The sequence below is a fragment of the Phocoena phocoena genome, chromosome 15 (genome assembly GCF_963924675.1).
Source record: "Phocoena phocoena chromosome 15, mPhoPho1.1, whole genome shotgun sequence".
Lineage (NCBI taxonomy): Eukaryota > Metazoa > Chordata > Mammalia > Artiodactyla > Phocoenidae > Phocoena > Phocoena phocoena.
Window position 1 is genome coordinate 21,440,021 of NC_089233.1, and position 14,368 is coordinate 21,454,388.

The window sequence follows — 14,368 nt, forward strand, 5'->3', positions numbered from 1 at the left end:
CCAGGCCCCTTGTGCAAGTTACTAGCCTCCCTGGGCCTCTTTTTCTTATATGCAACGTGGGGACAAAAATACTTAACAACCTTACTGCTAGGAATGTAAAGTGGTTCAAAACAGTCTTTCATTTCCTCAAAATATAGTTTCTATAGGACCCAGCAATTCCACTCCCAGGTATATACTCAAGAGCAATGAAAAACTCTCCACACAAACACCTGGACGGGAATGTTCATAGCAGCATTATGCATAATAGCCAAAACATGGCAACAACCCAAATACCCATCAACTGATGCATGGAGAAATAAAATGTGGCATATAGGTCCATACAGTGAAGTATATTCATCCATAAAAAGAAATGAGGTATTGATACATGCTATAACATGGAAAAGCCTTGGCAACACCACGTTAAACAAAAGAGCCAGACACAAAAGGCCACATATTACATGACTCCATTTATATGAAATGTCCAGAACAGGCAAATCCATGGCCAGAAAACAGGTTAACGGTTGCCTAGGACTGCAGGGAGTGAGGGCAGAGCAGCAGCAGACACTTCCTAAAATAGACTGGGCCGCTGGCTGCACAACCCTGTGGACAGACTAAAATCCACCGCATTTACACTTAAACAGGGAAGCTGCATGGGTGTGAATTAGACCTCAGTAAAGCTGTTATAAAATTACAATAGTAACCACCACAGGGATGTTGTGGGAGGAGATGAGTTAACGTATGTAAAATGCTTTGAATGGTGCCTGCAGACAGTCTAGGGTTAACACCTGTGAGCGACTATGATTAAACTACCGGCCCAGCTAAGAGGGGAGGGGGCAGGAATAACAACTGGGGAGACTCACAGCTAGCAGGACAGAGGCACACCAATGCTGACTGGAGCTGCCCCAGAAAGCTGCTCCCTGAGTCTCGGTTACAGCGGTGGTGATCATTCTTGGCGCCAACTCTGCACCAGGCACTTTAATATGGACTCACCTGATCCCCGTGGGGACCCTATCAGGCAGATACTATTACTATCACCACTTTGCAAATCAAGAAACTGAGGCACAGAGAGATTTTTTTTTTAAAGGAACTTGCCCAAGGACTCACAGCCAAGCCTCAAGGCCGGGAGACTGTCCCCAGGGCCCAAGCTTTATCCACTACACTGTTCTGCCTCTTAGGGTGGCCTTGGTTTTCCCATCTTCAAAATGAGAGATTACTATTGACCTGCCCATAAAAGCAAAGAAACTGTCTTACAAAACACCCTCTGTTGCCAAGAATTCTAAGCAACGTGGAGGTTTCAAATTGTTCCTGGCCTACCACTTACTGTGTCTCCACCACCCACCAACACTTGCTTTTTTTCCCCCCTTTACCTTTATGTCCTATAATTACCTGAAACAGATAGAGCTTCTCTGCCAGACTTTTGGCCAAGTACACGTCGATCTGGGAACAAGGGAAGAAGACTGAATCAGGAGACAGAACCCAATTCCCAACCTGCCCCGGGCACAGCATGCTCCTCAAATTTCAGGAATAATAATGGCTCTGAGGCCATTTGGGGAAGACGAAATAGCTCGGCTGATGCTAAAAATAAAGGGAACCAAATCTCCAACCTGGATATGTCCAGAGCCCCCTGCCCAGGTCCACCATAACCCAATGAAAACATATTCCGAGGCTGCCCAGATCAGGATGCATCCCAGAGGGCCCGATTAAACGCTTTTCTGACGAGGATGGGGCAGGGGAGGACTTCCTCCCTGTGCCCTCCATCACCTGTCCTGGATCGGCCTGTCTTCAGGTGGTGTGACCTGGCTCTTTCTTCTCAACCCTCACCGCCCCTGCCCCACCTTGCAGTTTACCTTCCTGCTTCCTAGCTCTTCCTATGAACCATGTTCTCTCCCACCTCCAGGCCTTAAGGATGAACGGAGGCTCATCAGGCACAGGGCAGGCATACGTGACGGAAACAGCATGTGCAAAGGCCCAGAGCCTCTAGGATATGTCTTGGTCTGGGCTGACTCTGGAACCACCGTCTGCATCTTGAGACCCCTTCCTTGTCAGTCTTGCCTCACAGATCCTAAGCTTCCCAAGGGCAGAACACTGCCTGGCTCCCTGCTGTCACAGCCCCCAGCACATCATGGATTCAGTGAACAACTGCTGAATGACCCAATCTGCATAAGAGCGTGAAGAAGAGGAGCTGTCAAACCCATTCACTCATTCAACAAATAGTCACCGAGTATCTGTTAATTGCCAGGCACTGGACTCGGCTTTGCAGACACAGCGGTGAACAGGACAAAATCCCTGCCCTCATGAGGCTTACGCTTTAATGGAAGGAAACTTATGTGTAGGGGCTGAGAGGTGTTGTGGCCAAACGCAAGGTATGGCCAAGGTAAGGGGCTAGGGAGGGTGTGCAGGAGAACGTCACGTGAGACAGGAGGGTCAGGGAATCCTCTCTGACAAGGTGATGCTGGGTCAGACACCTGAAAGAAGTGAGGGGTCGGCCAGGCAGGTATGAGGAAGAGAGGATGCCAACAGGTCCCAGGCTGGCCTGAGGATGGATGGAAGGGACCCCGTCCCGGCAGAGGGTGGGGAACAGCAGTTACCTCTTGTATGACTGGGTCATCCTCTTCATTGGCCATACTAGGGGGGAGCCAGCCGCGTGGTCCTTGGACTCTATCTGCAAGGAGAGCAAGAGGCCTGGACCGTGAGTCATTCAACCAACACACCTAAGTACCCACTCTGCAAGCAGCCCTGCTCTGGGAGGGAGGAGCCTGAAGCAAACAGAAACTGATCTTATTTCTACATCTATCGTAGAGTCAAAAATAGACAGCCCATTATACACCCCATCAGCCAAAAAACAAAAAAAAAGCAGGCAGAAACCACCAAGCAATGGGTGTAAACAGGTGGACCCAAGTCACCACATGTCAGCTACACCCATGGGAAGGAATAAATGACCAGTTTTAGGAGTTTTCTGACCACTCACAAAGAATTCACCACCAGGCAGGAGGATGGAGGCTGGCCGGTCCACAGCCATGATGAAAACACCCGAGAAGTAATTGGGGGCCACGGGGAATCTTTAGAGCCTGATGCACAGCGGAAGGGCAGACCGTCCCAAGACTTGGATTCCAGGGTGACTCCAGCTCTGATATTTGATTTTCAAGCTGACTTTAAACCCAACCCCGAGTGAGATGACCTCCTTTCTGTGGTTTTTCTCTGTGTGTGTGCGCACATGTATAAAAATGACCCTCTTCACATACATACTCTTCTCTTAATTGTCCCCATTTTATAACAAGGAGACTGGAACTCAAGAGACGCTTTTATGTGTTTTACCCAAAGCCACACAGGAAGCACGGGGACCCACTGGATCTCAATGCCAGGCCATCCAACTTCAGGTCGCAGTTACAGGTAGGGGAGTTCAGAGGAAGGAAGGGCCTTCCTGCTGGGGGAAGGGGCATTTGGGCTGGGCCTTGAAGGACAGAAGGATTTGGACAAGCCAGGATAGCAGAGGGGAAGAGGGACTCCAGGCAACAGGAAGCACTTCAAGTACCTGAAGGAGGGAAGGCGGCAGGTCGCCATGGTGGAGGGTGAGTACACTGTCCCTCAGTATCAGTGGGTAAGGGGGGATTGGTTCCAGGACCCTCAAGGATACAAAAATCTGTGGATGTTCAAGTCCCTTACATAAGATGGCACAGTATTTGCATATAACCTAAGCACATCGTATACTTAATTTTTTTCAAAAAGAAAAAAAATTTTTATTGGAGTATAATTGCTTTACAATGTTGAGTTAGTTTCTGCTGTACAATGAGGTGAATCAGCTATATGTATACCTATATCCCCTCTCCACTGGACCTCCCTCCCACCCCACACCCCCCAACCCACCCATCTCGGTCATCACAGAGCACCGAGCTGAGCTTCTTGTGCTTTATTTATAGCATGTTCCCACTAGTTATCTATTTTATGCATGGTAGTGTACATATGTCAATCCTGATCTCCCAATTTGTCCCACCCTCCCCTTCCCCCTCCACACGTCCGTTCTCTACCTCTACGTCTCTATTCCTGCTCTGCAAATAGGTTCATCCGTACCATTTTTCTAGATTCCACGTATATGCGTTAATATACAATATTTGTTTTTCTCTTTCTGGCTTACTTCACTCTGTATGACAGACTCTAGGTCCATCCACGTCTCTACAAATGACCCAATTTCGTTCCTTTTTTTTTTTTTTTAATTGGGGTATAGTTGTTTTACAATGTTGTGTTAGTTTCTACTGTACAGCGAAGTGGAGTTCCCTGTGCTATACAGCAAGTTCTCATTAGTTACCTATTTTATACATATTACCGTATATATGTTAGTCCCAATCTCCCAATTCATCCCACTCCCCCTTACCCCCTTGGTGTCCATATGTTTGTTCTCTACGTCTGTGTCTCTATTTCTGCCCTGCAAACCGGTTCATCTGTACCATTTTCTAGATTCCACAGATGTGCATTAATACACAATATTTGTTTTTCTCTTTCTGACTTATTTCACTCTGTATGACAGTCTCTAGGTCCATCCACATCTCTATAAATGACCCAATTCCGTTCCTTTTTATGGCTGGGTAATATTCCATTGTATATATGTACCACATCTTCTGTATCCATTCATCTGTCGCTGGACCTTTAGATTGTTTCCACGTCCTGACTATTGTAAATAGTGCTGCAATGCACATTGGGGTACATGTGTCCTTTGAGTTATGGTTTTCTCAGGGTATATGCCCAGTAGTGGGATTGCTGGGTCATATGGTAGTTCTATTTTTAGTTTTTTAACCAACCTCCATACTGTTCTCCACAGTGGCTGTATCAATTTACATTCCCACCAACAGTGCAAGAGGGTTCCATTTTCTCCACACCCTCTCCAGCATTTATTGTTTGTAGATTTTTTGATGATGGCCATTCCAAAGCAATCTACAGATTCAGTGCAATCCCTATCAAATTACCAATGGCATTTTTCACAGAACTAGAACAAAAAATTTTACAATTTGTATGGAAACACAAAAAGACCCTGAATAGCCAAAGCAATCTTGAGAAAGAAAAACAGAGCTGGAGGAATCAGGCTCCCAGAATTTAAACTATACTACAAAGCTACAGTAATCAAGACAGTATGGTACTGGCACAAAAACAGAAATATAGATCAATGGTACAGGACAGAAAGCCCAGAGATAAACCCACGCACATATGGTCACCTAACTTATGACAAAGGAGGAAAGAACATACAATGGAGAAAAGACAGCCTCTTCAATAAGTGGTGCTGGGAAAACTGGACAGCTACCTGTAAAAGAATGATATTAGAGCACATGGTATATTTTAAATCATCTCTAGGTTAATTATAATACCTAATACAATGTAAATAGTTGCCAGGCGCAGGGCAAATTTAGTTTCTGAGGTTAGCTGAATCCATGAATGTGGAGGGCTGACTGTAATTCAGCTGGGATGACCCTTCATATTCCCAAAGGGAGGGGATGGGTACAGTTAGAAAGGCACCTGGGCACCCTCCAATCTCAGCAGTTCCCAGACCTCCACTTTTAGGTAAGACCAGCTCGATTCTTGTCTTATCTACCTAACATTTGAATGGTTTAATATTTAAAAGAACATAAATATTTTCACCATGGGATTCAATGGCATCTAAGCCCCCTGCCCCGGCCACCAAGCGGAGTCATCTCGCTTATTCCAGATATACATTCCAGACGCTGAGAATGCTCAGGCCAAAACAATGGCATCATCCTCAGTGCTTCTCTTCCTCTCGCCCCACGCCAGCAAATCCTGTCAGCTGTGCCTTCTAAGTATGTCGGGAATCTGCCCACCCCCACTGCCACCTCCATCTCCTGCCCGCCTTAGAGCAGCAGCCTCCTAACTGGTCTCCCTGCTCACCCCACAGCCCACCCCACAGCCGGCAATCACATCACTCCTCCGCCCTCAAAGTCTTCCCATCTCACTCAGAAATAAAAGCCAAAGTCTTTTTCATCCCATGTGAGGCCCTAGACAACTCCCTCCCTGACCCTTTTCCTTTCAGACCTCATCTCCCACAGGTCTCCTTCCCTCCCCCATCCCTCACCTCTGGGCTTTTGTAACTGCTCTACCAGCCCCCATAACCTCATGGCTCCCTCCTTCACCTCTTTCAGGTTTTTGCTCAGATTCTACCTCATAGCTAAGACTTTCCCCATCCACCCAATTCAAAAATCACAACACCCCGCGCCGCCAGCTCCTTCCCTGCTCTGGTTTTCTCCATAGCATGTATCACCATGTGACAGTTTATAGCTCTGTATTTATTACCCATCCTCACCCCCACTGCCAATAAGTGGTAAACTACATGAAGGCAGAGATTTTCCTCTATTTCGTCCCTTGCTGGCCCCCAGTGCCTAGCACACAGCAGGCACTCAATACGTACATGTTGTCTGAATAAGTAAACCACAGGAATGCCATTTAATAGGGAGCTACCATAGGACTCTGAGCAGAGGAAGAGAGTAGAGGGAAGCAGGCTACCTCAACAGTTCGGGATTAGAAGACTAGAAGAAAGTCATAAACCCCAAACGCCTGTTACCACCCGGATAGAGGGCAATGCATGGGAGAGCCTGAGACCCCACCTCACCTGCCAAGGATCATAAACGTATGCAAAGTACCTACCTTCCCTCCAGCTGGCTCTGTGGACAACTGAGAGATTGGGGACTTCTGGGTGAACCAGGGAACCGACGTAGGTACTAAAAGGGTACGGCCTGGGAGGATCCCAAGACAGGCTTTCTCAGCTCTTTCTCTATTGGCCTCTCCCCAGTCAAGGAGGAGCTCAGGAAGGATGGTGCTCCTCCCTCCAGATAGAATATATGATTCGGTTAATGCAGGGATTATCACCTCCCTTCATCCTCCCAGGCAACATCATCCAACTCAGAGGCTTTCAAGTTTTTCAGCCTAAGACCCACAGTGAGAAACCCATTTCATATAAATGACCTGGAATATACATACAATTACCTCATAAAACAAGGTTTCACATAACCATTCATTGTCCCTACTATATCTGATGCAGTGATGATTTTTATCCTCACTCATTAAAATTAAAAATACTGGTTACAAACCCCCTAAGCTGATTTCATATCCCACTAATAAATCTTGATCTGCAATTTGAAAAGTTCTGCTTCAACAAGTCTTTCCTACCTCCAATCCTCCCAGAAACACCCAGAGCTACCCTTGCGGGAAAAACAATCACATCATTCCCCTGCTCAAAACCCTTCAACTGTCACACAGAATAAAATCCAAATTCCTTTCCATGGCCCCAGGGTCCCATACGATCTTGCTGGGCTTACAACAAGCTAAGCCCCAGCCTGTCTCAGGAGCTTTGCACACCACCTATTTTCCCCAGGTCTTTTCAAGGCTGGCTCCTTTGCACTAGTATCACCACCCCCACCCCCTCCAGGAACAGACAGGTTCCCGGACTATCCACCTTAAAGAGCCCCCCACCCATTTCCAGTCACTACCACATCCCCATTTTATTTCCTTCATGGTTCTTATCACAATCTGGAACTACCTCGTCTATATGCTTATGTGTGTCTGTCTTCTGCACTAGAATGTAAGCTCCATGAAAGCCTCTCAGTGCTTCAACCATAAAATGGAGATGATTATATTTACTTCATCAAGTTGATATGGGGATTACTATCTTTTTAAAAAATTGAACAATGCCTGGCATGGAGTAAACACTCAGTATAGTACAAAGAATGATGGAGTGAATGAGTGCACGAAATCAGGCAGTTATAGACCTTTTACCCAGTGAGCCTAACTCAGCCCCATCCAGAGACTAGTGGCCTCATGGTTTGGGCCTTGTGGACACTTGAGGATAGAGGTGTGGCCTATCCTCTCAGGCCACAAGACAAGCTTCCCCAGCAGCAGTGACCACCTTGGCCTCAACAGGGTGTCCTGTGGCCACAAGGGTACTCCATGGTAGTGGCTCCACACCACTGAGCACAGAAAACATCCTCAACAAACGGAAAGGGGACAAGAACACCAGGTGAATGAATCTAAGGAAGGGTCCAGAGCAGAGGAGGTGCCTGAAAACCACAGCTGGGTGCCATCAGTGCTGCACCCAGCAATCTAACCTGTCAGCCAATCAGAAAAGCAGAGGCAACTCCAAATAATCTCCGGTTACTGGAGGGAGGGAGACAAGGTGAGGACAATATACAATGTGAATTAAGAGGAAAGGGCCCCGGGGCAAATAGTCTCAAGGTCTGGATTCTTATTGGCTGTGTGCCCCTCGCACAAGGCATCTCCCTCTTTGGGTCACCCCAGTTTCCACCCCTGTTAAAAGGAGAGATGGCCTAGGGGCAGGAAGAATGAACTCAACTGAGTCAGACCCTCCCTTCTCTAAGGACTTAATACTCAATCTCATTTAATCTGCTCAATAGCCCTATAAATCAAGCTGTACCATCCCCAATTAAGAAAGAAGGAAACTAAAGTTCAGACAGTAAGTAACCTACCCAAGGTCACAGGGCTGGAGAATGGTGGAGTTAGGACACAAACCTGAGTCTAGCTGATGTCAAAGAGCCTTATTCTCATTCTTAACGACTATGCTGAACGTTTTTTTTTAAGAGGAGGCAGGATGGCATAGTGGGTAAGAGCCTGGACTCTGGAGCGGAACTGTGCAAGTTCAAATCCCAGGTCTGCTGTTTGCTACCCGTGGCCCACCCGGAGCAGTAGTACTGCTCACTATTTTCATCCCTAAAATGGGGATAACAAAAGTACCGACCTCAGAGGAATGTGGTATAAATAACCTATGGGAAGGTTTGTTACTACGTGGCCCAATGTTTTCTTCCAATATAAAAAGGCAGGAAACACAGCCACGAAACTAACTGCAACCTGGGGCTTCTCCCGTCTTACCCTATTGGGCCCTCACCACAAACCTATAAGGTAGGTAATTCTATTATCCCCACTTCACAGATAAAGAAACTGTGGCGACTGCTAAGATCTCCTCTTTCTGCCCCCAAGCCCAACGATTCTAAAGGTAACACAAGAGAACGACCTTTTTTATTTACCGGTTTACGTGCTTACTGACACCTCCTCTGATCAAATGATCAGGGCCCTATCCGCCGCACGTAGCTGGCTCCCAGTTAGCCCTGAATGGTGGCCGGAATAAATGAATGAATAATTCCGGGCCTAGCCGGACGGAAGCTAATCTGGGGCGAGGAGGGGGCCCGGGCACCCTTCCCCTGCCCATCAGGGCGGGCCGCCAGCCCCGAGCCACACTGTCCAATGGGTTTCGCCTCCCTCGCGGGTGGTCAGGCCCCCTTCTCACGCCCACCAAGCAGCCACTGCCACGAGCCGCCACGCCGGCAGGACATCGGCTGCCTTCGGACAGGTGCTCCCGTAGGAGGCCCGTCTGAGCCGGGCGGGGCAAGGTGGCTGGACCCTGAGTCACCGCCGGCAGCCTCGGCCGCGGCCTCACCGACTGCCGGGCCGAGGCGAGGTCGGAGCCCGCGGCCAGCCCGGGTCTACTGGGCCAGGCTGCCCGTCCTTCCCGCCCGAGTCCCGGGAGGCCGCCGGCCCCTTGGCACCGGGTGGCGCGGGCCTCCGGGCCTACGCGGCAGCCCCGCCCAGGTCCACCTCGAGAGTGCAGCCCGGCTCCAGCCTGGGCGGGCGCTGCCACATCGGCACTCACCTCTCCGACGGGCCCGCGCGCGGGCGGCGGCAACGGCCCAGGTACCCGCGGGCTACACAGGCGGCGGCGGCCCGGCTCTCCTCTCAGGCAGCGGCCATGTTGCTGGTGGAGAAACTCGGCGGACACGTGGGGGGAGCTAGCGGGGAGGGCCCTCGCGCTTCCTTTTACCCACAATGCCCCGCCCAGGCGCGCGCGGGCCCGCCCCCTCCGCCGCTCCATTCATGCGGGCAGCCAGCCGCGCCTGGCAGCAGGGGGCGTCGTTGCAGCCGCGGAACAGAGATGAATACAGAACCAGACACGGAGGCAGTAGCAACGAAAAAAAAAAAAAAAAATCCTCACTTTGGCAGCGGTGGGATTCGAACCCACGCCCCCGAAGAGACTGGAGCCTTAATCCAGCGCCTTAGACCGCTCGGCCACGCTACCCAGCTGTAGCTAGGTTCTTCTAGGAAACTCCTTAATACATTTTTATGCAATTGCAGTTCATTTCTGTGGGAGTTTGTTTCATATGTGCTTTACCTTATCCCTATAGAACTATTTTAGAACATGCCAGGTACTAAAAAGAAAAATATTTGCTCAAATATTTAGACCCACACTTCTGAACAGGTCTTAGAATGAAAAGCACTTTAAGAATCTGTATTCTGGGTAGGACGTTTAACTCGGAGACGTCAAGTTAATTCACATGGGAGAAATGATGGATTTCAGCAGTAACCCGCACCAGGGGCTTCAGAAGCCAAACCACGGGAACTGGTGGGGCAGTTTTCTCTAAAAAATTGTGTGTTTTAATTTTTAGTTACACAAATACTATGTGAATTGTTGCAAATATAAAAACTTTGCAGATACAATACAAATGTTCTTTTACCTTTGGCGTCTATCGTTAAGTCCGAAGAGGTAACCATTATACAGCTTAGCATACTGTATATCCTTCTGGATCTTCTACTGTGAATTTATATGGATACATATGGATATATTCATAATAGATATATCCATAGAAAATAGATGTTTTGTTTTTATTGTTATGGGTTTTTACATAAATATAAATATTATCATGCTGTTAGTATTTATCTGCAACTGTTTTTTCACCCGACTATGTTTTTTAAATATCTATTCATGTTGATATATAGATATGTTTTTTTAATATCTATTCATGTTGATATATAGATATTTAAAAATACAGAAAAAGTACAAAGAAAAAATAATCATCCATATTCCCACTACCTAATATTGGTGGCATTTCACTTCCAATTCTTTTCCTGTGTATATGCTTTTTATTAAAAGTGTGAATACGTTGTCCTTTTAAAAATCTATTAAAAATATTAGACAATTACAAACAAAAAGAATTAGACGATTACAAATGAAAATATAACCCCTTCCCAAACATCTCCCTTGGCTAAAACTATTATGAATTTGATGTGTATCCTTCCAATTCATTCTTATACTTTCATATCTATCTATCTATCTATCTATCCTTGTGTGTGTGTGTGCATACACACATGAACAATACATAGTATGATCTTTTTTTGCTTTTCATTTACATAAACCTTACTACGTTGTACCAATATCATTCTGCAACTTGCTTTTCTCCTCCAACATTATGTTTTTGATTTATTGTGACACATTTAGATCTAATTTATTCCATACTATGAATATGGACATTTAAGTTGTTTATATTAAGTTGTTATATTCAAGTTTCTGGTTAATATCCAGTTGGCAGACACCTTGATATTTGGGCATTCCATATTCCTCCTCTGCAGTTCCTCCTTAACCCATTTTTTTTCTCCAGCTACCTTTAAAATAAGTATTGATATGCAAAGACTTCATTGTACTGGGAGAGTTTGTTACTTTTAAAGAAATCTTTAAAAAATACAGAAGCAGGGCTTCCCTGGTGGCGCAGTGGTTGAGAGTCCGCCTGCTGATGCAGGGGACACGGGTTCATGCCCCAGTCCAGGAAGATCCCACATGCTGCGGAGTGGCTGGGCCCGTGAGCCGTGGCCGCTGAGCCTGTGTGTCTGGAGCCTGTGCTCCGCAACGGGAGAGGCCACAACAGTAAGAGGCCCACATACCGCAAAAAAAAAAAAAAAAAAATACAGAAGCAGCCATCTCTCTAGGCCAGGCATTGTTGGGGGATCTATAGTTCTTGAGATCAATAGAAGCACTGATCTACTCACGGTGTTTCAGTACCAAGAGGCACTGTGTTTGTGAGTTATGTGGTGGGTTTTCCAAAAGGAAATATCCCCATGGTGGAAAATAATTGCTGGAATCTCCGCCTAATCCCACTTTTCTAGGAATTGCCTGACCAGCCCAGAGGGTGGGTCCACCCTCTGGGTAGCCACCTTCCCCAAACCATGGCCAGTGGGCTCTATAGTAAACATAGGACAGAGGTTGGACCAATCAGATTCTCTTTTGAGAATCTGAACTGAGACATGGTAAGTTCCTGGTTTGTTATTTTCACTGTGTTAAGTGTTGGAGTTAGTCTCTGAGATTGACTGACTGGAACTAGGGAGAACGTGGGATTTGGGGTGGCCATATTCTGTGAGATGGACTGGAGAAGTAGAGAAAAATAATGATAAAATGAGAAGAAGAGCAGAAAGTCATAGAGAAATTCTGATGGTTTTGTGGCTCCCAACTCAAGACTCTTCCCGGGGCCCAGTGGAATTCACATTCTTGGAGACATCCCTTTATCATTGTAATCAATTCCTCTTTTCTGCTAAAGATACGGTTACCTGGTAGCTGTAACAAATGAACTATCCTTGCGTGGTAAGGGCTCAAACAGAGCTAAAGGTATTTCTGCCAGAATATTTGCAGCAATTCAGGTCTGTCCCTACCAGAATGCTTAACAGGGATACAGGCTGATCCTGGAAGACAGAGCCCAGGGCCTCCTTTTGGGCATTTCTTGCAGACCTGCAGTCCCATTACATAGCTGGCTTATGAAAATCAGATGTGAAACTAATAAGCAGGAGAAGCAGAATGTTGCACCAGAACTCCTGGACCCACTGGTTCCCAGCAGCTTTATGTAAAAGGAGAGAGGGAAGGGCTGAAACCCTGACTGTCCCTTGCCATGTCTACTCTGTCCCTTGAGGTGGAGGGGGGAAGGACAAGCACCACAGATCAAACACTGCCCCTGTCACCCACCCTCAATCTAGAGGCTGTCAGGTGAAGGGTGTCTGTCTCCAGATCATAACCCCTCAGCTGTGGGCAGTGGGGATGGACATGGGGGCTCTGTACTGGATCCCCTCCAATCTTCGCTCCCTTGCTCCTGCAAAAGGAAAATCACTCCAAACCCGGTCTGAGACCAAACTGCACTGCATGAATCTCCTTCTGGAAAGAAATTAACATTCCTGATCAAATGCTTAAGGATTTTTCTTATGAAATTTACTAGCATTAAGATTTATGCTGGGAAACTTGTTTTCTGCCCATCAACCAGCTGACTGTTGTTTGTCAGTCAAGAGAGTAGTGAACTTTAATGGAACGTTCCCTCTCTCTCTCTCTCTCCCTCATCTAACAATGATGATTTAATCATTCTCTCGTCCTATAAAGTGTCTCTACCAAAATAGAGGTCAGAAGAATGGTCACCCTTGTTGGGGGTGGGGAGGGGGGCTGAGGGAGCTTTCTAGAGTTCTACAAATGTTCTAAAATTCAGCAAGCTCTACACTTAAGATTGTACAGTTTACTCTATTAGGTGATACTGTAATAAAAGGTAATTTTTAAAAAATGTCCCTACCAAGTGTGGATCTGTGGACTAGCCTCCGTGAGGAGTTACACTGGCAGGAAGGCTATAATAAAATTTTGGCATAGGCTTGCAAAAAAACCATTTGAAAAGTTTTCCTTAACACTTGCCTCTAATCTTCAGGGCCCTTTTCCTCTTCCTCCCCAAAGGGAATACTCTCTGAGTGGGAATCTGTTGTTTTTGTCTTCCCAGAATCCATCCCCGACTTTTCTGGTTCCAATGCCGATTTTCCTTTGAGGAAACACTCCTCCCTGTCGTCTTTTTTTTTTTTTAATTTTTATTGGCGTATAGTTGGTTGTCAATGTTGTGTTAGCTTCTGCTGTACAGCAAAGTGAATCAGTTATAAATACATATATCCACTCTTTTTTAGATTCTTTTCCTATATAGGTCATTACAGAGTATTGAGTAGAGTTCCCTGTGCTATATAGTACGTTCTTATTAGTTATCTATTTTATGTGCAGTAGTGTGTATGTGTCAATCCCAGTCTCCCAGTTTATCCCTCCCCACCCCACCACAACCCCCCTGTGGTCTTCAAGGAACTGTCAATCGAAGTACAAAGTGGGCAGGCACAAGGTCCAAATTAGGCCATTCAGAGGCTTTATCCTGGAAATCTGAATCTGGACACCAGATACAAGGATTTTTAGCTCACTAGTGGGGCTGGGAAGGAAACTTCCAGACTCTTACCTTCTGCTAGATCCCCACATTTGCCCTGGGACCGCCCTTTCTGAGGCCTATTTCCCTTTCACCTTCCAGTATATAAGCTACCTCCTTCTCAAAAAAATTGCTCCTTCGCTAACGTTGGCTAGCGTTGATTTCTGTTACCTGCAACCAAGGAAACCCCCTGATCACCTAGGCCTCCCCAAAAGGAACCTTGTTTTTGCAGAGGAGACAGTTTAGTTGCTTTTGCAGAGCACACCCCCTCAGCAAGGTGACCAGGCCATTTCTGTCAGGAACAAATGCTTAATTAGAAGGAGAACTGGGACCCTGGAGTGAACTAGGACTCTCCCTGG

The 14,368-nt window shown here is 46.7% G+C and overlaps 1 protein-coding gene and 1 non-coding gene across 5 annotated transcripts in view; both read right to left on the bottom strand.

The window, feature by feature from the left end:
* POLR3E (RNA polymerase III subunit E) overlaps nt 1–9,710 on the bottom strand; it is a 30,759-nt gene extending 21,049 nt beyond the window's left edge. For 2 of the 4 annotated variants that reach the window (XM_065892004.1, XM_065892002.1), the window contains exons 1-2: nt 2,568–2,603; nt 1,366–1,416 (exon numbers count right to left, since the gene is read on the bottom strand). In XM_065892004.1, the coding sequence (XP_065748076.1) occupies nt 1,366–1,416; nt 2,568–2,603 (87 nt within the window). Of the gene's footprint in view, nt 1–1,365; nt 1,417–2,561; nt 2,642–9,634 lie in introns of those variants that run through there. The other 2 variants (XM_065892005.1, XM_065892003.1) reach the window with 2 other exon arrangements.
* A 265-nt stretch (nt 9,711–9,975) lies between these two features.
* TRNAL-AAG (transfer RNA leucine (anticodon AAG)) lies at nt 9,976–10,057 on the bottom strand. The gene has a single exon. It is a non-coding gene; the product is annotated as a tRNA-Leu (tRNA).
* Between the last annotated feature and the right edge of the window lie 4,311 nt (nt 10,058–14,368).